We start from the raw sequence: 23,676 nt of genomic DNA, 5'->3' as shown, positions 1-23,676 counted from the left end.
GTATTTTCGTCATTTTGCAAAGCAGAGTTCTCTACTTTCCAATTTGATCATCAACAATAAGGAATAGGATCCTCTCCATTTCAAAATCCCTCCATTTCCTTCATTTAGTGCATTTTGAAGGGTATTGCATTTAATGCACTACCCTTATTAAAACTTTTGGACAACACTACCCTTCAAAATGCACTAAATAGAGGAAATGGAGGGATTTTGAAATGGAGAGATCCTTTTCCAACAAAATCCCCCCATCATCATCATAAGACGGTGAAAATATCTTAATCGAAGAGCTTTCAGGAAAACACACGTTGAGTTTACACTCAAAAATAACCACGAATACGAACACCGCAACAGTACTATATGGACACGTGTCGCAATGGCAGCAGCCTAGTCGGCGGTGTCACGATTTTCAAAGTCGGTCGGGTTCCAAACGTGGCACATGAAGGACGGTCAGATCGGATCCGAGTAGTCCGTGAAAACAGCCGCGTGGGACTGAATAGTCCTCGAGTAGTTTCCCAAACGCTTGCAAATTGGCATCTGACCCGGGACCCACACAAATCTGACCGGTTACCTAAACTCCCCGTTTTTTACCGTACGGTCAGGTATACCTAGGGTGCGATTATTATTATTATTATTATTTTATTATTTTACTTTTAACAGGCTGTACAGTCCCTGAGATTTTTACGAGCGCGTGAGAGGCCTTTGTATATAAAGGATTCGAGAGGGCTCTCTTTAGGACAAAAGTGAAGGGTTAGAACTTCGCTTTGAGTTCCCATCGGAAGTCTTCGCCGGAAAAGTTTATAGAAGTACCTGAACAAATCAAAGTAAGTTTGTGACGAGTTTTTTTAGAAATTTTCCCAGTTTGGAATCTCACTGACATCGATTTTCGCGAAAGTGTGAGTTGGTCTCGGTGCGCGTTTTCCCGATCCGATTTTCATGGAAAATAATGAGTGGCTATGGAAATTGGAAATGAGCTTTCTATAAGACATGGCAGAAATGAAAATGATTTTTGCGAAACAAAATTTGGGTTTCTTTTCTTTTGAGTTCTATGGGAAAAATCTGGGATTTGATTGAAAATTGGTGTGTTTGAGTGGGATTTTGGGATAGAATTGTTGACGTATTTGGTTGGTTTTTATGATTTTCAGGTGAAAGAGTGAATTTGAAGGAAGATAGGAGAAGACTTTTCTCGGATCCGATTGGAAAAAAGGCAGCGAGATTTCCGATTGGAGGAAGAGAAAAAAATTTCCTCTTTTTGCGAAAGCATTTTCCCGGACTTTCCAATTCCTTTGGTTTCTGATTTCTAAACCCTTTCGGCTTTGCGCTGTTTCCCATTTCACCGTCCCTTCGAGAGATATGGGAGTGAAGGTAGCTACGACCTGTTTGCATTGGTCGCAGCCGATACTTCTTCGCTCTCCCTCCACATCTCAAACCCTAGCCTCAGCAGCCTCGTCTCCTTCAAGACGACGTCGTAGCCGCGATGGAGGAGTTCTCGTGTGCCGGTACGTGCAGAGACTGGACCGATCGGCTCTGTTCGGAGTCACACCGACGAAGCTTTACCGGTCCCGATCTTACGAGTACCCGAAACCGAGAACTGAGACTCTGAAACGAGTTTGCAGTGCCAGCTTAGACTCTTTTTCTGACGAAGAATTCTCGAAGAAGATTCAGGAAATGGCACTCCGATTCCAATTGTCGGACGATAGCGACGACGATAATTGTACTGCCATGGATGATTCGGAATCACACATGCTTCCAGATTCCATGGATAGTTTTGACAGTTTCAACAGTAGCGTCGACTTTTTACAGAATCAGACGCATAGAGCACCGCAACCACCTTTGGACCTCGAGCCTCCGTGGCCGGAGATCCGGCATGAGCCTCCGGATTGGGCCGGAAGAGACGAAATCATCCCGTCGAGCATCGAACGCAAGGCGAACAGTGTGGATCTTCCGCTTTCGCTCCGAATCATCAAGCGGAAGATGCAATGGCAGGAGGGGTTCAGGGAGGTCGGTGAATCGGCTTATTGCTCTGTAAAGAAAGCTTTCTCGTCGATGGTGTTCATCATTAGAGAGCTTCAGAGCTACACGTTGCATATGAGAGAGTTCCTCTTCTACGAAGACCTACAGGGGATTCTCGCACGTGTCCAGAAGGAGATGCACGCTTCGTTCGTGTGGCTTTTCCAACAGGTCTTCTCTCACACGCCGACTCTAATGGTGTATGTGATGATCCTCCTCGCGAATTTCACCGTCCACTCGATGGGCCACAACAACCTGGCACTCGCAGCCTCACCGTCAATTGAGTCTTATTCAACTACGACAGAGATCGCTTCGGTTGTAGAAACTGATAAGGATGAGACGCTTCAACGGTTTGATTCTTCCGCAATTAAGAGTTTTTCGTCGTCGGGGAAGACAGCGTCAATCGGCGGAAACAATGGCGGTGGAGGGACGGTAAGGCCGGTGGGTAGTGGGACCGACGGTGACGGACGGTTCGACGGGTCGGATTACCAGTACCGGACGGTTCCCCCCGAGGGGTCTTCTTCGCAATTGTCTTCTTCCTCTTACGGAACAACAAGAGAGGCAGAGGCGGAGACGCAGGAAGAAGAGGCGACTCTTTGGAACTCCATAGTCGAAGAGGCTTCGGGGATGCAAGCCGCACTAAGAGACGACGCTCTGGATGAAGAAACAATGAAACGGTTCGTTTCGCCCGTGACGGCTAAGATCGAAGCGGACTCCGACTACGCTGAGTTCTTCAGAACAGAGCTGCTTTACCGAACGGGCCTGGCCCAAGAGCCCAACAACCCTCTTCTTCTCGCCAACTTCGCTCAATTCCTCTACCTAGTCGCCCACGATTACGACAGGTACTACAATTAAGTCTTCCGTTTTTCTTTTCCCATTGATATTTCAGTAATTAATTCTAATTTCTCGCCTAAATTTTAGCCCAATTCTACGATGCATGTTATAGTAAGTTACTGTACAACGTAAAAGAGTTCATGTCTTTTTTTCTTTTTTCGGGATGAATAGCGTAAGGAGTTCATGTTGTTCTTTGTTTCTTTCTCCCACTCTTCCATCTTCAATCCGTTTTTGTCGGTTTTCTTAATTTTGGGTTTTGATGATAAGGGAATGTGTGGTTTAGGTTCCCTTTCTTGGCAAACTATCATATTTTGTTACTTTGCGTGATACCCACGTGCTTCACAAGAAAAAAATATCTTCAATTTTGACTCTAAAACTCGTTGACTTCAATGTGATATTTTTTTATAAGTACATGTTTGGGTTACAAAACCTCGATTCAGACCGAATAACACAGAAATTTGATGCACCCCGGACCTAATTATTATCCCATGTTATAAGTTACATGAAAAAGTCCAGCTGTTGACTGTGTTTTTTGGTTTAATGGTGAACAGAGCGGAGGATTACTTCAAGAGGGCGATACGGGTGGAGCCACATGACGCGGAGGCACACAGCAAGTATGCTACCTTCTTGTGGAGAGTGAGAAAGGACTTGTGGGCCGCGGAGGAGACGTTTCTTGAGGCCATCTCTGTTGACCCAAGCAACTCATACTACGCTGCTAATTATGCCCATTTCCTTTGGAACACCGGCGGTGAAGACACTTGTTTCCCTCTCGACTCCCCAGAAGAGACCACTGAAGAAGCTTAAAAAATTAACCCCCCCCCCAAAAAAAAAAAAAAGAAATAAAATGGGTAGTTCCCACCATACCATACTTCCACTCTCTTTACTCGGATGACAAAATATGCACACAAAAAAAAAAAAGAAAACAAAAAATGAAAGAGATTTTTGTTTGAAGTTTTGTTTTTGTTGTTTTTAAATTAATTGGGCGGTGGAGTTTGGAAGGAGGAAGCATGTGAGTGAAGAGGGGTCGGGCACATGCTGCACCGCGAATGGAAACAATGGGAGTGTGTTGGGTTTGGCGTGTCTTCTGCCATGGAGATCTATGGTGGTAAAGCTTGGACCAGTGGGGATGGTTTTGCTTTTGCACAGTTTTTCAAACTTTTTGGTGACACAAATCACATGGCAAACTGTAGTTAGCCTCTTGTTCATATATGCTATTTTTAAATTAGAAACAAAGAAAACGACTAATTTAATTTAGCAAAAGAAGCTTATGTTATGCTTCTCTCTCTCTCTCTCTCTTGTGTGGTGGGATACAAATCAATATGCACTCGTGACTATGGAGACTGGAGAGGCGTCAGCCTGTAAAAGTAGAGCTTTGCGTGGTGCACGACGAGAGATAAAAAAAAGGAAGCTTGAAAAGATATCTCTTTCTTTTTTAGTCACGTCGTACAAGTGCTTGAAAAAGCAGTACGAAATCTTGTTGCTTACAATAATTTGATTCCTTTATTGCAATCTAATCAAGAGGGTTATATCCCAATCTTAACACACCCAATCCTTCTTCAAGAAGAAGAAGAAAAATAAAAAAAAAAACAAAGCAAGGCCTTGTTTGGCTTCAATGGAATCTGAGAAAAGCATCGATTCCTAGTATGTAAACTAGAAACCAACTTGTTGCAGCTGCTGTTCTAACAAATTGACTCACTTATGGTCTACTCACGCGGAGGCGTACTGTATTTTCTATTTAGAGCTTGTTGTTGGGGCCCTCACCTCTTTTGTACTTTGTTTTATTGTAACCATTTCCTAATAGGGATTAATAGCTATCGCTTTGTTTGTTAGCTTTTTTTTATTCACTCTTTTGTTTTTGTTTATCAAAACAAAGACGTTAACAAACAGTCTAAAACATAAAATACTCAAAAATACTTCTATATTTATGTCACACTAACGATTATTAAACAGAGTCGTAGAGTTTTTGTTGAGAAATATGTATGTATTAATGCATGTAAAACAAAACTCATAAAACAGAGACGAACTAAATCAGACTCTTAATAGTGACCCTCAAGTAGAATTCCTTATAATTAGAGTGATCAAATTGAATTACAATGTAATTCGAACACGCCCACATGTCAGGTAGAAATCTCGAACTATACTTAAGACATCTCAATTATAGAGAATCCCGATCTGAACTCTTATCTTTGTTCCTTTGAAGCCCAGGTTCAATGAGTCAATACCTACTCAAAGGCAAAAGGTAATACATATTAATAAATATGAATGAATGGAGAATTGACAAACACTTGCCGTCAAGCACATGGATCCCATGGTCTCCCTAGCATGAGGTTAGGCCAAGCAGAAAATGACGGGTTTTTCACGTGAAAGGAAGGGGGTGGTTATTGAGCTTCGCCCCTTTGCCCATGTCTCCATCCACTTCCTCTCTCAATGCCCCAAGACATGGATCACTAGGAATTCTTAAATACAAGTTTTTCTAATATTATCTTTCTTATTTTTGGATAAGTGGCCCCTAACATATAATCTAATGTTTCTTTTGATCTTAGATACAAGTTTTTCTAATATTATCTTTCTTAAAGGACTACAAGACCGAGCAATCGATCAAATTTGGATCTTTCACATGAGCCAAAACATGAATGAAAGGTTAAATCTAATTTTGATAGAGACCAAATCTAATTTTTAAGTGTGTATATATATATATGAGAATATTTCAAAACCAGGGGGCCACGGCCCCTAGCCCCTGGTTTTGTCCTTGCATGCGTCATATTGACCCAAATATATTTATTAAAAGAGTAACGCAGAGTAATGGTACATACTACATTCTTATTCTACTCTTATTTTATTGGGGTAACGTAACAGTACTCATCAGCCCTTGAATTTTTTTTTTTTTTAATTTTAACAATGGCTGATAGGCTACATCAACCTAGCTAGCTGATGTTGGAGGTGGGATGCACTGTAGTATATAATATTACTCTTATTAAAATCAGAATTTTTGTCAAATTAATTAATTAATTTTTTTTTTAAGAAATCAAATTAACCTTTAGATTATTTGACGAGGGGGAGAAAAGTCTCAGATTTTAAAGTGTAGCCAAGGTAGGGGTAGGTGGGCCGCAATTTTGTTTCCGTTGACATAGTTGGGCTCGACCCAAGGCTCAATAGGTAAACGGATACTAAATTTAGTACTTCATGGGCTTGAGCCCTCTAGAACCCCCGTCCAGTCCAATATCCAAAAACGCAGAATATATATATATATATATATACACACACACACAAAATTATAAATATGCATAAGCATATTTTAACGAAATTTGGTCATTATAAATACGCAAGGAAATAATTGAATTCCAAAGAAGTAGTATTATCTTCTTAGATATTGGTTTGGATTTTTGAAATTTTGATTATATAATCAATAAAGTCTATTAATAACATGAAAAATGCTTAGGGGTACTACACCTTGTACTATAATTTCCTTACAAACTAACATGATGGTTTCAAATTTGTGAAATTTTTAAATATGTATACTCGACCGGTCAACTGCTAACTAGTTAAATTGATGAGTCAAAACTTTTTTTCTTAATCATTTCACTAATTTTTGTCTGCTACAAGTCAACCACTAACTAGTTAAATTCACGAGTCAAAACCTTTTTTCTTAATCATTTTACTAATTTTGGTTTGCTACGTCATCGTATAAAGCAACTTGTAGTAAAAACTGTAGTACTCTTAGTAACACTAATATACACAAATTCTTGATTAAACAAAGTTTTTATCTAAATTAGGTTGGAAAAGATTTCTTCGATTTAGTCTATTATAAATTGACATATGTCCTTATAGTATGTGATTTTCACATTCATTTTTAATAGCATTAAAAGATGAGATGCATTTAGAAAATACATGTGAAAATCAAGGATATATCTCAAATTAATAGGTTGGATTTTTATTTTATTTTTTATCCCTCTTGATCTCTCTAGACGGGGTAAACAATAAGTGATTACTAATAAGTGTAAGGCTAGCACAAATTTTCTTAAAAGAGACATTTTAAGCTTATATATGTCTAGTGCAGTATTGGATTCCTCTAAATCAATTGCCATTTGCCACCCACTTTAAACATGGTTCTCTAAAAACGAAAACAAAAAAGGAAAAATTATTTTATGGGTAAAGCTTAAAAAAAAAAAAAAAAAAAACAAAAAAGGAAAAATTATTTTACGGGTAAAGCTAAAAACTATACTTTTATCTTACTTCAATTCTATGCATCACTACAATTTCGGTATATCACCGACCCAACAATGGTGGAGGCTTATGCAGCTTGAAAAGTAGTATTATTTGGTAGAGATTTAGGCATACGAAACGTTACGTAGGAAGTTGTTGCTTTGGAGATAGTTTATGCTTTTTAGATTGAAGACCACCTACGGCAGAGATATGGTGCGTTTTTGAGGATGCAAAAATTGTATTGCACATTAATTTTCAGTCTTGGCTTGTGGTGCATACAAGAAGAGAAGCAAATATGGCGACACACATGTTGGCAAAGAGGGCGCTCCAAACATTTATGAAAGAATATTATGAATTCATTCATGATGTTGTAAACGCTGAAAGTTGTATTTTTTGATACTCTTTTGAATGAATGAACGAGGTTTAAAATTCTATGCGTCTTGCTGACGTGGGTATCCATCAGCTTTTGAATTTTATTTTTATTTTTTAACAAGGGGCTTATCCTGGGATTAATTGACATTATCACCGTAAAAGATAATTGTGAAATAAAAAAGCTTGAAAATACCAAAATAAACCGTCATTGCTAATAGCTAAATTATCTCTTTGAATTCTAAAATGTTGACCCATCAACATGCAAATTCAAGCTCTTTCCCATTTGTGAAATTAATAGTGAGCTTTTTATAAGCCAAAGAGATAAGAAACTGAAAAAGGGTCAATAATATATTTACCTCCATGTGCAGGCAATTAGCAGCCATCCAAGCACGCAATTAATTAATAAAAACAAGGTCTTACAATTCTCCCCAATTTCCTCACCCTAATTAATCACAATTAATTTTCAAAAATGACCTTAGCTGCCAACGTTTTCCTTTTGCTCTAATAATTAATACCACCATTTTTTTTTTTAATCGTACCATTGATTTATCAAAATCACCCTCTAAATTGCCTTAAAAAAGGGTCATACTCGTCTTTTCAACATAATGGCGCCAAAATAATCAATAATTTGTAATTTTTTGTTCATTTTAACAAAAACAAGCGATTAAATTAACAATAATTGTGGGTTTAATAACGAACCCACTAATCTCTCCTTATACTCTTTCTACTTTTGTCTGAGAGAGGAAGCTCAGGAGTTACACCCATGTCCGATTCTCAGCCGTTGGATATGCCCCATGATCAACGGCTATCATGCCATGTGGCTAATTACAAGGCTTGGTATAAGCTTCTTTGTCCAGCTCCAGTCATGGGGGTTGTCTCACAAGCTTAGCAAAAAAAAGAACCCATAAAAAGTTTCCCAAAAATCAAGCCCCTCTCTCTTCTGGGTATTTTCAAGCTCCTCTTATGGAAGAAGGTGGTGGGAGAGGTGTTTTCGGGAATGAAAATTCCCAGAATAACCCTTCCATATACCGTCCATGTCCGCCATTAACAGCCATAGACAGGTTCTTGTACGGGCAGAGCCATTTCTATCAGAACAATGCAAAGAACAAACAAGTGCTTGTTTCTGACAACGGCTTCTGCAGCTTTCCTCCTTTCACCGGTGCAATTGTTGACGGGTTTTTTGTGGATCATGGGGAGCCTCTGAATTGGATGCATGAGAGAAACCCTAATATGGGTTTCAAAGAAGAAGTGAAAGTTGTTGGGAAGAATTCTAAAAGTACAGCAAAGAAAGCTAGAAAAGCCTCGTCTGAAGCTTTGATCAAGGGGCAATGGACAGATGAGGAGGACAGGTGAAATAAATTCATAAAAGCCTTTTGATATCTTCTTCTTCTTCTTCTTCTTCTTTTTCTTTTCTTTTCTTTTCTTTTTTCATTATATTATTGTTTCTTGTTTGTTTATACGGAAATATTTTAGGGTTTTCTTTTTCATGGCTTGAAGGACACTGATAAAGTTGGTGAAGCAATATGGAGAGAAGAAATGGGCACAGATTGCTGTGAAGTTGGTTGGAAGAGCTGGCAAGCAGTGTCGGGAGAGATGGCATAATCACTTACGCCCAGATATTAAGGTTTTCTCACTTTGTTTAATTACTTTATATCTTCATTTTGAAGATGTTTGGAACTCTAGGCCTTTTATGGGTGTATCTAAGAACTGAAAATTTTTGTTAGATTCTCAGATTTGATATAACTAATTAAACCATTAGTTCGACAAGAAAAAAAATTAATCATATATAGATTTCGTTGTGTTTGTGTTGCAATCATGCATAGATCCTTTAGAATCTATGTAAAAGATCTATTTGATTATGATCTCTTTAGATCCTTCTTTGTGATCCATGCCAAGGAAATAATAATTAACTCATTCGGAAAACAAAGCTTTAGATTCGACATATATATATACACCATGCAATTAAAGCTTAATTAGATCTTTGACACCATATCTTCTCCTTCCAAAAATTGTTCATCTCTTGTTTTTTATCATGCAGATAGAGAAATTCTAGGCTTCATTCTTCAAACATATTATTTATCGAATATGTAGGACCCCCCATATAAACCTAGGAATCCAATGATGGATTTGAATCCATAGCGTTTCTAAAAGTTGATGCCTTTGTGCGACATTAATGGGTTTCTCATAGATTTTACAAACTAATCATGTTGGTTTCAGAAGGATAGCTGGAGTGAAGAGGAGGAGAGGGTGTTGGTTGAAGCTCATGCAAAAGTAGGGAACCGATGGGCGGAGATCGCAAAGTGCATTCCAGGAAGAACAGAAAACGCAATAAAGAATCATTGGAATGCCACGAAAAGAAGGCAGAATTCAAGGAGAAAGAACAAGCAGACAGATCGCCAAAAGGGAAAGCCCCAGTCTTCTGTTCTTCAAGATTACATCCGAAGCAAAACGCTCACGGATACCGCCGCCGCCGCAGCCGCCACTGCCACCGCCACCACCAGTACTTCCACTCTCTCCGAAGAGCTTATTGATTCTCCCACATTCAACATTTCTCAAACATATGATGATGAACTCCTCTTCATGCAAAACTTCTTTGCAACCCAACCGCATCTTGATCATAACGACGACAATTACATCAATCAAAACATTAATGGTGACCACCAGCTGCTCAGTGATGTCAATAATCTCCAAACAAAAGAGACCCATCTGTATTCTGACCTCTACCTCTCTTACCTGCTCAATGGTGGCACTGCCGCCAATGATTACGGCTACGACGAGGCCATGAACATGGAGTTGCAGCTTTCAGATGAAGCTTACAGCTCCACCAGTGCAAAGAAAGAGATGGATTTGATAGAGCTGGTCTCTTCATCAAATTCTCAGTTCTCTCAGGGAAGTAATTACAGCAGCTTCTTTGTAGCTTAGTGGGCTGGTTTTAATTGTTGTTATAGAAGAGAATTTGAAGAACAATCTCTCCCTGCAGTTGTGATCATAAATGTGAGATTTGGGATTATAACTGTTGGGGTAGGAGTTTACTGACACTTGAAAAGGTGAAGCTGTTAGAGTATGTTCCAGGATGCTGATGAGCGTTTCTGGGCCTTTTTTTTTTTTTTTTTTTGGTTAATGTTTTTGTTTTGTAGCTGGATTGCAATCATTATTTTCCTGGGAATTCCTCACTTTCTTTTCTTTTTCTGTTACTGTCTTTTTCTTTGCTTTTTCAACGGCTTTTGATTCTTGAAATGTTGTCGACCAGAGTGTTCGGTCAACACGATAGAACTGATCATTGCTCTGAAATGGATATATATAGAATATATCTTCTTATAAATCTTACGGGGTTTGCTCTAATTTTTCTTTTCTTTTTTTTTTTTTGTAAATTCCAAGTGTAATTGCCAATCATTAGCATGTTTTTAATTGGAAAAAAAAAGGTTAATTCTTCTGATTAACCCACTTGCTCTCAAGTCTCAACAAATTTTATTTTATTTCACCCCATATACAATATTTTTGTCTTTTTATTTTCAACATAAATAATATTTTTCTCCTTTTATTTATCAGAAAAACATTTTAAAATTAAAAATAAAAAAGAGAAGAAAAATAAAAGCAACGTCTCTCCCACTTAATATTACTGACCTAGTTGTAACTGGATCTGATACTGCTTTATGGGCAATTATTTTTGCTAAAGATATGGGGTGGAATAAGGTGGAGTTGGAAGGAGATGCGTTATAAGTAGTGCAAGCTTTACGAAAAGAGGGGCAAAATTGGTGTCGTCATGGCCAAGTAATTAACGATGCTCGAATTGTGCTATAATCTCTTATATAAAGTAGAGTCTCTCATGTTCGACGAGAAGCAAACGAAACAGCTCATAGACTTGCAAAGAGTTCTCTCACAATTATGGAAGAAGTTATTCATATAGAAGAAGCTCTTCAATGTGCTTTTGATATTGTAATAGCTGAACGTACATATTATTCAAAGTATTCATCAATGATATATGAAATGATTGAATGGTTTAAAAAAAAATAGCGTCAACATGCATTTTTTAACTTAGCAACCTAGAACTATTTCATGAAACTTTTTCTTATGAGATGCACTACATATATTTAAAATTAAATAGCTAAATAATAGTATTTTGCGTTGGAAAATTAGTGTCTGCCATGATAAAAATCTATACTACAATGGCACCAACAATATTGTGGATGTGCACTACATCTACAATTTTTTACAAATTGGGTTAGATTTTCTTTTTCTTTTCTTTTTTTTAGTTCTTTTTTCAATCGAGTTTTTAAAAGGTGACGAGTTTTTTTGGCATGTAAGAAACATGTCTTTTTTTTTTTAATATGTTAGCCATTTAAAACACCCACTCGGGTCACTCTATTGCATGTAATGCCAACTAGCGCCTTTGGTTTTTTTTTTTTCTAAAGGATAGACTGGCCCTGCAATGTCCACGTGATTATACGTTGCATGTAAAATAAAAGTGTGGTTTGTAGCATTACTCTTTTCAAGTTATAGTGTTAAGAAATTGAAAAATAATCCAATACTTTTCATAAAATAATAATAATAATAATAATAATAATCCGATAGTTAAGAATACATGCACTACAACACAAACACGTTTGCAGCACTTCGGATAGTTTCTTCATATTTTGAAAAAGTAACGGTTTCAATGTCGTGGTTACTACTTTTAAATAGCATTTTTATTATTGTTTATGGTGCTATTTTCAGTTACAATTCTAATATAAATTATATAATTGGAAAAACATAAATAGAAATTACGACTTTAAAACACAAGAAAACATTTTTCTTTTCATGTGAAAAGTAGTAGGGTTGATATTTAGTAAGAAATTATCAATCAACGACACCATTGATTCAAAAAAAATAAAATAAAAAAAAAAAAATAAAGTTTATCCCCAATCTAGGGTGGTAGAGAAAATTCCTCAAACCTCACTACTAAATTGATATCTATCCTTAAAGTATGTAACATGCATATTTTTAAAATACATATGACATGAGAATCACGTGCTTTATTAAAAATGTTTATGAGAATCACGTGTTCTAAAAACTTATATTAGTTTAATAAACCAGGTTAAAATTTAGAGATATTATTTAGTATTCTCCCATTCTTCTCCATCCTCATCTTTTGAAAATCAACCATCGACTCTGTAAGTCCCACTTACAGATTCAATGGTTGATTTTCAAAAAGAGAGGATGGAAGAAGGATGAAAAAAAATACTAAATAGCATGTCTCTAAAAATAAGTTCTCTATATTTGGCTCATATTTTTCAATAAATTCGATAGATAAACCGTTAGACTTGTGGAGTTTACATAAGTCTATAAATCTAATGATTAATTTGTAAGATGAGATGGACCAAATATGAAAAAAAATATTGACCCGTAGCATTTCTAATGAGTTTTGTCTCTCATTAGATTTCTACAAATTAAATCTAATGACTGTTTTGAAACAAGAACTCAAATTATCTGAGTCAAAGAATATTATTACTATGTATCGTTGACAAAATTCTTTCCCAAAATTAATACATGCCAAATCAACATGAAGATGATTAATTTTCAGTATGCCAATTTTTATGTCTAAATTCTAATATATATATATATATATATATATTTTTTTTGAAGAAATAAAACCTGTTAAGAATATACTAATTACATTCTTTCTTTACTTATGATTTATGAATCTCTTTGCCCATTCAAATTCTTGAAACTGTGTAAAAGCAGCTGCCATTGTCAAATCCTTGCTTTCACTTCTTTGCTGGAAAATAATTTCTGCAGTCAGAAGTTCAATCATTATTTGACACATTCCTTTCTCATATGATCAGGCAGAAGCCATTTGAACAGAGCCTCTAGGATGCTTTTCGTTTCCAATGAAGTTTGATGGTCAGGACAATTTGGCCCTGGCAAAGAATACTCCCGCAAATAGACCTGAAAGAGGTGTGTTATTGACATGATCTTTAGAATAAGTAATTAATACATTAATTAAAGTTGTCATGATATTTGCAGTAGATTTTGTAATTACCAAACAGTATACTGAAGAGATTTGATACACTAAGAGGAACCTTGAAGACCACTAAACCAGCAATGGAGATAGGAATCTTGTTTAAGGAACCCACCAAACTGTAAAACAGAAGCACAATGTCAATGATAAATGTGTCAAAAAACAGCATAACATGCCGGGGCGAAACCTTAAATTTTAGTTTGGGAGCAAAACTAAAAACAAAAATTTGGAGGGAAAGGAAATTAATTTTTGAGAGTTTATGTCATAAAAAACATATAATTTTAAGGATTTTTTTTTTTTTTTGTGGGGTTGAAGCCCCCAAACCATAAGCTAGTTCTGTCCATGGTAACAAGTATTTAGACAAAAGATTGAACAGAACAAAAGTTTGCCCCGGATATTTAGACACCTATAATAAGCAATTAGTCCCACGTTGATTTATTACTAGGTGTTGGAAATAATTCCACTTTATTAGTCCACTTGATACATCATGGGTCTCAAGACCAATATCAGCCTACCAGAAGAATAATGGGCTACAACTCTCAGCACTTCTAGAGCAAGTGGAAGTAAAAGACCTAATCCTAACCTATAAATAGGCCCTTATACCAGGTATAAACCCTAGACTCAATTATTGGATATTGGGCAGATTTTTCTCAAATGAACTAACTTAGGCATCGGAGTAAGACCCACCGGCACCACCTGCGAGTTCTCTTAATTAGTTATTGTCTTACAGGAGCATGAAAGATGCCTCGAAGAACGCAAAAAAGTGCAGATCTCACCAATCGTAGATTGTTAGACCAAAAAATGTTCTAACACTAGGTAATTTTAAGGAGCTCTAAATGTACTTTAACTAGTCATTTTGAAATGATAACGCAGATGTATTTAGCGCTTTCCTTAAGTCGTGACAAATAGAATCAGAGTAATCTAATAACACAATATAATACTAAAATATTGTTTAAAATCACCTGTAAGTGGTCGGGCCAGTTTGATGTAAGAACCACATAGAAGTGAAGCTAATGGCAAGTCCAAGGAATCCACTGGCCGTGGCAACAACCCAAAACATTGGCAATTTAGTTACATCCCTGGAAATCACAACCAAAAAGAAACAGTGAAACACGTAAAATATAGCTCCTTGCATGGAAGTAAAGCCTGAAAGTTGTGTCCAGTTTAATAGTTAAAAGACATAGCTTACACATTAATTACATATTCCCATTCACCAAGCAGTATAATCAAGAAGATCGCAAAAGGTAGAGATAATAAATTATTCAGCAACACCATTGAAACTTCATTAAGTGATCCAGATCTTGTTGACTTTTTTGCTTCATCCATGACACGCCGCAGGGTGAGCTATATATCACAAAGGGCAATTTTTGCTTACTAATTCTGCAGAATTCTAGAATGATAGAGAGATCTTCACCAACAATCATAGTTCCCATGGTCCAAAGCTCAAGATTATAGATCTCAAAAGCAAACACTAATCTCACTGCTGTTTAAGGGAAAGAAGGCAAGAATATGTAAGCAATATATTTGCACCTAAAAACTACATACAGAGTAGCTTGCTGTTAGAACGCAATTCAGAATCTGCCATGCATAACCCACTGCATCATAGGAGAGATCCGTGATACCACCAGTGACAGCAGAGATAATCTGCAATGCACAGAGATACAAACCACCTGAGACTCTTTTTCTTGTTCTAGAAAAGGAAGAACTACATATTTCTAGGAGAAACAAAAACCAAAAACATATTAGATTGGAAGAAATAACATGATTTATAGATTAATCAATCAAAGTACGGGCAATTTTATTTCTTTGACTTTTAGGGAAAATGCAATACTAAGCTGATATCTCTTTCCAAATGCATATAAAGGGACCCAAGAACTTATAGAGCTTAGACAAGTATTGACATCAAATTAGGGAAGTAAGATACCAAGTTGTCCAAAATTAAGATTTGGGTGAAACCAACTCTTCCAATATGTTTCAAAGTGTAAATAGATTAAACCAGAAAGTTTTCTTTTCATAAAATTAGATTCCAATAACAGTCATTTGTACCAAAGTGCTTTTCTGCTACAAAAACAATGTGAAAATAATCCCAAGAACTATAAAATCACTCCAGCGTTTCATTTAACTAGAATAGATAGGTATATCTTTACTGCAACTAGTCATCATCACCAGCAAAGAGATTGAGGAATTGTGCTGAACAGGTTGGAGGGAGAATGGCATTTACCATTAAAAACATTGCAGTCCACACTTTTTGATTCTGAGTTTTCCGAAATATATATAGTTCTCCAATTGCTGTTAAAATATTTGTCATGTTCTTCAGAATTGTCACCATTGCTATATTTATGTACTTCAAACTGAAAAGAAAATGTGCACCAGAAAATATTAATCAAACATGAATGTTAGACAGAATATTAATCAAACAGTTGCTCATAATAGGATTAGGAGCACCAAACAAGTGCAGTTCATAGCCTACCTATACATGCCAGATAGAAGCATTCCAATGAATATTAAATTGACAGGGATCCAGACCCTAATCAGCTTCCAGTTAAGCTTTTCCACAGAAACAACTCGACAGAGGCCCAATACCACTACAACTAGAGAACTGATGAGGTTCTGTTTAAAATTACATGAAAAAAGGATATTAGTTTTCATCATGCTTATATGAACTTTTAATAACACAAAGGAAGAAAAAAAAAAAAAAAAAAACAGGCTGCATATGTTCAACTAGTACAAACAGGCTGCATATGTTCAATGGAGAGAAAACATTGCCTGTAGGAAACATTAGACAATTCTTCATACTCCACCTTGTTAAAGTATTGATTAATTGATTAATTGTACCAATATCTATCAGTTTAAGTAACATACTTGATAAAACATTAGTGATACTCCTGCATTGAAATTATAGCTTGATAGAACAACTTTGTTTAGCAATATCATGCTGCAAGAGGATATGCAATAAGCTGTCCCAGACAAAAGAGGCCCAGCAGCTTTTTTTCCTGATCCATGTTCGCGCTTTTCATCATCCACAACTGGAAGAATGACACTATTATCAACTGCAGCTCGTTTCCCTCTAGAAAACCTGCTCAGGAAGTAAAAGTTTGACCCATCATTTTTTGCCATCAGTAAAATGCCCCACACTGACCATGAACTCAAATCTTCAAAATTTTGCTTCCCCAAGAAAAACTCTTTTCAGATAGTTGTATAACAAACAAATTACAGAACAATTCAGAGTCAAAAGATTAGCTAGTTCTACTTTGTATCATTGTGACCAATGGGCAAAAGAAAAATTCTTGAGAAGTGGTAATGAGGCATTCAATTTTAGAAGAAATAGGACTAAAAGTAAAAAATGTTTGAGGAACTACAATTTTTATTATAATTCCTTACAGACTAGCTAGCCTGACAGTTTAGCTACTTAATTGCTGCTTTTCATGTCAGCCATAATCAAATTAAATTGTTTAGTAGCTAATATGGAAGTGCTACATGAACTGACACATCAGCATTTAATTGTGGCAGACATGGTAAGTGTCAGATGGACTACCACATCAATTTGTAAAGGGTTTGTAGCAAAGAGTTGTAGTACTCCTAGCAACACTCCCAGAAGTATATCACAAAATGACAAAGTTGATCTTAGTATACCGAAAATCAAATCAAGTAGGAAATAATGTTTACAAAGAAAATTCCCTATCCTACGCCATCATTTTCATGTCCCAGAAACTTCAAGTCTTAAAGCCTCAAGTATAAAGAAAGAAAGCATCTCTCTAGAAGTATATGATAAATAGTAAGGTAAATACAAAGTAATATAGTGAAATTGGAAGTGGGGAAAGTAAAAGAAATATGTACATAGGGAAAATCAGCTTGATACAAATAAAGCAAAAAGATTATAACTCGATCACTCTACCTGTCAGTGAAAGCTCTACGCTCTGCATTTGTCACAATATTGGTAATTGATTCATTTCCTTGCTTACGGATATCGTTGAAAACTTTATATGTTGCATTAACCCTATCATTCAATGTCACTTCTCCATTTATAGAGCTTAACTCGGATTCCTCAATGTCATGGCTATTAACCACATCTAACCTGATTTCGGCTGACATGTCACAAACCTGGAAATGGGAAAACAAAATGAACTTCTTAAATGAAGGAGACCCATTTGAATTCAAAACTATTGTTACCGTTTTAAACGGATTAAGAGCCGGTGCAATACACGGTGTAACGGCTCAAATCATGACAGCAAATAAAAAGAAAGAAGGGGCTGGCAGCCGGCCACCCCTTTGCCCATAGGATTTAGTTTGGCCACCCCCCTTGCACTACAACACACCCTTTTTTTTCTTCTTTTTATTTGCTATCACGATTTGGACCATTCATTTGAAATAAACAGCTCAAATAAGAGGTATTACACTAAGGGTCTGTTTAAATGTGCGTTGGAAGAACCTAAAAATGTGTTTAGTAGTCAAAAAATTCATTTGAATAAAAAATTAAAAGCGTTTTTAATGGTTTAAAAAGTTCAAAAATGACCTAAATGCACTTTTGGCAGAAGCTTAAAAATGAAGCTTTTGCCAAAAAAAAAAAAAATTTTAACTTAAAAACTCTATTTCTCAAACACAATTTCAAATATGCTCTTAATGTAAAACCGCTGAGCATCAAACACAACTGACAAACTACCACACCAATACTTTCCAACGCCTAATAAATTGCTGTGAATTAACCATCTTCATCCAAGACGCATACACTTTTCTTACTCGAAATTAAAAATTTGTAAATTTCTCTGGCACATTCCATGAGCCTAAGCAGTAAGCATACTCAATGTTTGAATTTTGAATCTTGATAAATAAATAATAAACCTCTTTTTTACTTCTTTTTTTTTTTTTCCTTCAGACCAGCCTCAGATTCCTCAGCACAAAGTGGGAACTTGAAGTATGTTCTCAAATCTCAGTGTGATATATGTTTGAATTTCTTTAACAGCTCAATGTAATAATTTGTATTCATTACGAAAATTAAGTGGAAAGCTGCAGAGAACATAACCAGAACTCAGAATGAACAAAACAATTTCAGTTAACGTGAATGTCAGAACAAATTTCCCCACGCCTAAAGAGTTCCTAGGAACAGAAATTCAAGAACAAATTAATTAAGGAAGAAGAAAATGAAGTGAAAAAAAAAATCATAAACTGGAGCTAAGCTCGTAAAAACTAAAATAGGAGAATTCCCATCAAGATTCGTACCTTACGAGGTCGTTTCAGTTTGGAAAAATCACAACAGCTGAAGAATTATTTATACAAAGAAGTGGCGAGCTAGAGGGCTTGTGAAGCAGAAAACCATGGCTGTAGAGATGCAACTGCGAGACCCTTTTTGAAGAGCACGCAAAGGGAAGGAGGGAAAAGAAGAAAAGGTTCACGTGGATCAGAAATAAAAGGATCGGAGGGGCCGAGATTCCCGGCGAGGGAGGAGGAGGAGGATCCTCCAAAAAAAAAAACGAACAATTTCCAAAGCTTCCAAAGTCAAACAATTTCTTCTTTGTTTTTTTCTTTTTCTTCGAATGAGCCAGAGCCATCGTGCGTGCGTCTCTCACTTCGAGAACAAGGGAGCGGAGAAAGCGAGCTGAGCTGTGCGTGTGTGTTCTCCAGGGGCTTTGTTTCTTGGGATCCGCAGGGCTGGAGGAGTCTGTGATGAGCGGCAAAGTTGGGGGTTCGATGCATGCAGGTTTTCAGTACCGAGCCTTTTTTGCGCGAAAAATATGGGTTGGGTGGGCCATCTTTTAGAAGTTTTTAAGATTAAACTTAAAAAGAGTGAAAACGGTATCTGGGCCCTCCAATTTGTTTTGGTTAATTGTCCATTGGATCAACTTTAAGCATGCTCAACTCACTTTCCTTCTAATCAATCAATTATTATTAGGAAAAAAATTGCTAGGAATTTTATCAATTTACTCCCTAAGATTATAAGTATTATCTAATAAATCTTTTCATTCACTTTCGGTTAAATTTTTAAGGATATTGTCATGTCACATCCAATTAGAAGGCAACATGTCAACCTGTGTCTCATTTAATAAAAATAATAATAAAGACATTAATATATATATATATATATATAAAAAAAAAGGGGATAGGGTGGTATATATATATATATATATATTTATAACTTTATTTTTATGTTTTTATATTTCTAGTTATTATTTTTTATTTTTTATTATTAAAATGGACGCGTACTGCTTTCTGATTGAGTATAAGATGACAACATTGTTAGAAATTGATAAGGCAATGACCTATTTGATAACAACTCTAGCCTTAAAGATTAAATTAATAAAATTTAAACCTTGAGATCGATTTTATAAAAGGGTTAAATACTAAATTTTAGAGCATTTTTTTTTAGAGAAAGTTTTTCCTCTAAATTAGGTTGAACGAAATTCGTTCAACCTAGTCTAACATGTGTCTATTTTTTTAATAACATATGAGATGCACATGAGTTTTTAATAAAATTTATTCTAATTTTGCCCCTGTTATGGGAAAAAAAAAAAAAAAAAAAACAAAAAAACATGTGCATCTCACATGTTTATGGGATACATGTCTTTTTTATAAACTAGGTTAAAGGAAATTTTTTCAACCAAATTTGGAGGAAAACTTTGTCCTTTTTTCCTTATTATTATTATTTTCTTTTGCACTTGATAATTACACGCTATAATGATATGTGTCAGTTTAATAAGCCGAATTAGATAAATTTCCTCCCATCTAATTTGAAAAAAAAAAAAAGAAAAAAAAAAGAAAAGCCCTTGTCATGGAAATAGTAAATGGAAAGTTAATACAACTCGATTCAAACGAATACAATCTTAAGCAAGCCCATAGCTCAAAGCTCAACCTGCATCTTGGAGAAGCCCCAAATTTAGTAATATTGGCCCACTAAAATGAATGGGTTGGACACATTAGAGACCCTATCCAGAAAACAAAGGCTGAGTGGGCCAATATTTTTTCCATTAATATGATATTATTATTATTATTATTTTTACATGAATATGATATTATGTAGTTCTTTGTCTAAAGTCAAATTGGGTTCAAAGAAATTTACTAAAAAGGCAAGTGAGCCATGTGAGCAGCCACCAGCACCGACACCACCATGGCCACGGACACCTCAAACTCTCATCAAACCAATCAAACACCGTAGGTATGAAATTTGTTGAGATTCATGGGATATCAATTTGAGGGGTAAAGGTAATTCTATCATTCATCAAATTAAAGGTGTAAAAAGGAAATTTGAGATATTCGAGGAACAAGCTTTATATGGTGGGGATTGTTTATCAAAATCTAGGCACTTCCCTTTAATGTTCTCACAATAATTTATAAAGAAATTGTAGTAACATTTGTATTATTCAAACATTTTTAGAAAACATAAAGAATACTGATACCATTGGACCGACGTCTGATGTAGTATATAGCATTTCTCAAATATGAACTACATTATTTGCAAGCAACATAAACAAATGTGTAGCTCCATAAAAAATAAAAAAAGAAAGGCACATCACAATAAATCTAGAATCTCTACAAGAAAATCCCATGAAGAGAACAAAACAAAACTTGTTTCCCCACGCACAATTGGCATTTTCTTTCGCCAAGTTAGATTCCATTGAGGAGGCAACATATTTAGAACTATATTACAATAAGTTATCTAACAATCGACCCAAAATCAGTGCTATCCAAGACTGTAATATTATTTTTACTGTTTTAATAATGTACACTGTTAAATACGACAACATCAAATCTTGACCATAAAATTACTCATCTACCTTTAGAAGGGAAATAGAGATCATTTTTGTCCAAGTGGGATAATGATAAATATCACAACCTCTAAATAACAATTATCCTAACATATGAGAGGAAGCCAAGCCACTGCCGAAGTGGTCAATAGGGCATAAGGTTTATCACGTGGGACTGACACCCTACACCTACTGTGACCCCATTTCTGGGTCACAGACAAATCGAAACCTATGAGAAGCATAATACACAATCAGCACCACACATCACAAATAACATTCCACGACTGAGAAAACGACCGCAGGATCATACTCACACAGTGTACACAATCACAAAGCAAGGAAGCACAGCCCTTGGATTAAACACCAACAGCTCCTCCTCGTCCACTCTCGTGTGGGCCCCACTCCCGCCCCTCCCGACGACCGAGTCAAACCCGCCATCCTCCTTGTCCACGTCCACATCCGACTCACACCCGATCCGGCCCGCCACGACCCGGCAAACCAGCATGGCCCGCTTCACGTTCATGAACCTGAACTCCTCCTCGATCTCCTCTGGAATCGCCACGTGTGCCCTCCAGCTGGTCGACAGCGTGGAAATTCCGTCCAACTTGGGTGAGAAGCCGGACTTGATAATCCCACACACACTGCAATACTGCTGGCTACATATGCTGGAATTCCCATCGTACCCCAAATCACAGAGAAACGTCGAGCAGTGGAATCTCAGGAGCTCATTACCATCGGCTATACACCTCTCGTTTCGTTTCCGAACGGCGCCGTTTCGCGCAGCTTTAGCTTTCACCGACTCTCTGTACTCCTCGAACCTCGTAAGTATCTTGGGGCAGTTATGGATCTTCAAAATCCGATGAATTTTCGGGGTCTTCTGGATGTCGGTCCAGCCGGTTTTGAATATGATACGGACGATGTTCTTGCTCGAATCGCCATCGAAAAGCTCCGAGAGAGCGTGAACGATTGCCTGGTGCTGTTCCAGGAGCTGGGGTTTAGGGAAGATTTCGCCGCAGGCCGTGCAGGGGAAGATATCGTTTCGGAGAGGAAAGAAGGGGTTATCGGCGGAGATATCGGATTCTAAGCAAGACCCAGATTGTTTCTCGGGGGGGATGAAGATGGGGGCGATGGAGTGCTGGGATGATCTGGCGGAGGAGACGGTGGTGGTGGGAGTGGTTGGGTGGGTTTGGGTGGAGCTGCTTGTTTGGCAGGGATTGGAGGAGAAGATACGTTTGAAGAAAGACCAAGAGGAGGAGAGAGCTTTGGTGGTTTTGAATGAAGGAGATGGCCGAGAAAGGCGAGAACCTCTGCGTTTCTTCGAAGGTCGGTGGTCTTTTGTGGTGGTTAAAATGAAGCAACCGAGGTGGAGGAGGAGGATGAAGATAGAAAAGAACTTGTTGAACAATGTCGCAACTTTTGCCATTGCTCTAGGAGCTTGAGCTTGAGCTCTAGCTCAGGCCATAGAGAGAGAGAGAGAGAGAGAGAGAGAGAGAGGGCAGAGAGGGAGAGGGTGTGAGGTGAATGATGGAAGGAGAGAGGTGAAGGTAGAAGAAAGGTGAGGGAAAGGAAAGAAAGGAATTGGAAAAGGTGACGTGGGTGGGGGCTTTGGAAGAATAAAGCTAAGAGTGGGTGTAACGCATCTTCTTCCTGGCATCTCTTCTGTGTTTGTGTGTGTAAATTATACAGATCATAAATTCTCGTCCCACCTGAGAGACGAGAAAATTAATCCAGTTTGCGTTTTATTCGTCTCTTGTATCGTTGGGGTCAGTTAATATCACCTTTTACCGAAATTAACGCTCTGTCATTCCCTCCTCTTCCTTGGCTCTTCTTTGATTGAGATCAAAACATTGTTTTCATCATTGTTTCTTAGTGACAGGTTTTCTTCAAATTAGTATCTCGTTTATAAAAATGATATGTGTCGAAAAACATATATATTTTATAATAAAATATATTTTAATTTTGTTCTTATAATTAAAAAAAAATGTGTTTCTCACATGAATATAATGCATGTCTTTTTTATAATCAATGTTAAAAAAAACTTCTTTCAACTCAGTTTGAAAAAAAAATTATGTCAAATTCTGTAATATTTAGGCATGTATTAGTGTAAAATTTCGACTCTTGAAATAAAAATTCTGTAGTTCTAATATTCTTGGACGTAATTTACTGTCTAATTCTTTTTCGTACATCTTTCGGCAAACAACTGCTACTATAGTTACGCTTAGATAGAACATAAATAAAATAATGACAATTGGTTTCTAGACTTTCTTCAACTGGTAAGAAACAACGTGGGCCTCTTAAGTATCATGACTTGATGTATGTGCCAGAGAAAACTGTCCTCGAAAGTTTTTATGGATCATTTGTACTAATTCGGTACTTTGTAATATTAATTTATTACGTGAATCATACTTAATTTAAATAAATTTCTATAACTCAAAACTTGGATAATCAATTCGTTGTCAGATGAAAAAACTCCACATGAAGTAGCAATATTTTTTTGGAAAAAGAATAACGTAGTTAATTCCCAAGTTC

General features: G+C 36.7%; 4 protein-coding genes across 4 annotated transcripts; 2 read left to right on the top strand and 2 right to left on the bottom strand.

Annotated features, from left to right (window-relative positions):
* The first annotated feature begins 712 nt into the window (after positions 1 to 712).
* LOC132163543 (uncharacterized) lies at positions 713 to 4,117 on the top strand. Its single transcript, XM_059573863.1, has 3 exons — positions 713 to 818; positions 1,140 to 2,846; positions 3,390 to 4,117. The coding sequence occupies exons 2-3, from the start codon at positions 1,348 to 1,350 to the stop codon at positions 3,640 to 3,642; spliced, it is 1,752 nt and encodes a 583-aa protein (XP_059429846.1). The 5' UTR covers positions 713 to 818; positions 1,140 to 1,347; the 3' UTR covers positions 3,643 to 4,117.
* A 4,259-nt stretch (positions 4,118 to 8,376) lies between these two features.
* Positions 8,377 to 10,335, top strand: LOC132163120 (transcription factor MYB119-like). The gene is made up of 3 exons (XM_059573314.1): positions 8,377 to 8,762; positions 8,911 to 9,037; positions 9,631 to 10,335. The coding sequence occupies exons 1-3, from the start codon at positions 8,377 to 8,379 to the stop codon at positions 10,333 to 10,335; spliced, it is 1,218 nt and encodes a 405-aa protein (XP_059429297.1).
* A 2,924-nt stretch (positions 10,336 to 13,259) lies between these two features.
* On the bottom strand, positions 13,260 to 18,743 carry LOC132163602 (GDP-mannose transporter GONST2-like). Its single transcript, XM_059573950.1, has 10 exons — positions 18,629 to 18,743; positions 17,307 to 17,512; positions 16,274 to 16,487; positions 15,882 to 16,021; positions 15,633 to 15,762; positions 14,957 to 15,055; positions 14,601 to 14,755; positions 14,374 to 14,490; positions 13,433 to 13,530; positions 13,260 to 13,338 (listed from the first exon to the last, which is right to left on the bottom strand). Exons 2-10 carry the CDS (start codon positions 17,501 to 17,503, stop codon positions 13,295 to 13,297), a joined length of 1,194 nt encoding a protein of 397 aa, XP_059429933.1. The 5' UTR covers positions 17,504 to 17,512; positions 18,629 to 18,743; the 3' UTR covers positions 13,260 to 13,294.
* A 2,393-nt stretch (positions 18,744 to 21,136) lies between these two features.
* LOC132163603 (uncharacterized) lies at positions 21,137 to 22,922 on the bottom strand. Its single transcript, XM_059573951.1, has one exon. The coding sequence runs from the start codon at positions 22,568 to 22,570 to the stop codon at positions 21,458 to 21,460; it is 1,113 nt and encodes a 370-aa protein (XP_059429934.1). The 5' UTR covers positions 22,571 to 22,922; the 3' UTR covers positions 21,137 to 21,457.
* Positions 22,923 to 23,676: the final 754 nt, after the last annotated feature.

The sequence above is a fragment of the Corylus avellana genome, chromosome ca10 (genome assembly GCF_901000735.1).
Source record: "Corylus avellana chromosome ca10, CavTom2PMs-1.0".
Classification (NCBI taxonomy): domain Eukaryota; kingdom Viridiplantae; phylum Streptophyta; class Magnoliopsida; order Fagales; family Betulaceae; genus Corylus; species Corylus avellana.
The sequence above is the reverse complement of the archived record's forward strand: the minus strand, read 5'-3'. Positions and strand labels throughout refer to the sequence as shown.

Excerpts from the sequence above, each read along its gene's own strand:
- LOC132163602 (XM_059573950.1), bottom strand. The coding sequence starts at position 17,503 with ATGTCAGCCGAAATCAGGTTAGATGTGGTTAATAGCCATGACATTGAG. Across the intron at positions 15,763-15,881 it reads CTTCTATCTGGCATGTATAG|TTTGAAGTACATAAATATAG; the intron begins GTAGGCTATGAA and ends TTTTCTTTTCAG. Across the intron at positions 14,756-14,956 it reads TTCTAACAGCAAGCTACTCT|CTCACCCTGCGGCGTGTCAT; the intron begins GTATGTAGTTTT and ends TGTGATATATAG.
- LOC132163543 (XM_059573863.1), top strand. The coding sequence starts at position 1,348 with ATGGGAGTGAAGGTAGCTACGACCTGTTTGCATTGGTCGCAGCCGATA. Across the intron at positions 2,847-3,389 it reads GTCGCCCACGATTACGACAG|AGCGGAGGATTACTTCAAGA; the intron begins GTACTACAATTA and ends AATGGTGAACAG.
- LOC132163120 (XM_059573314.1), top strand. The coding sequence starts at position 8,377 with ATGGAAGAAGGTGGTGGGAGAGGTGTTTTCGGGAATGAAAATTCCCAG. Across the intron at positions 8,763-8,910 it reads TGGACAGATGAGGAGGACAG|GACACTGATAAAGTTGGTGA; the intron begins GTGAAATAAATT and ends CATGGCTTGAAG. Across the intron at positions 9,038-9,630 it reads ACTTACGCCCAGATATTAAG|AAGGATAGCTGGAGTGAAGA; the intron begins GTTTTCTCACTT and ends TGTTGGTTTCAG.
- LOC132163603 (XM_059573951.1), bottom strand. The coding sequence starts at position 22,570 with ATGGCAAAAGTTGCGACATTGTTCAACAAGTTCTTTTCTATCTTCATC.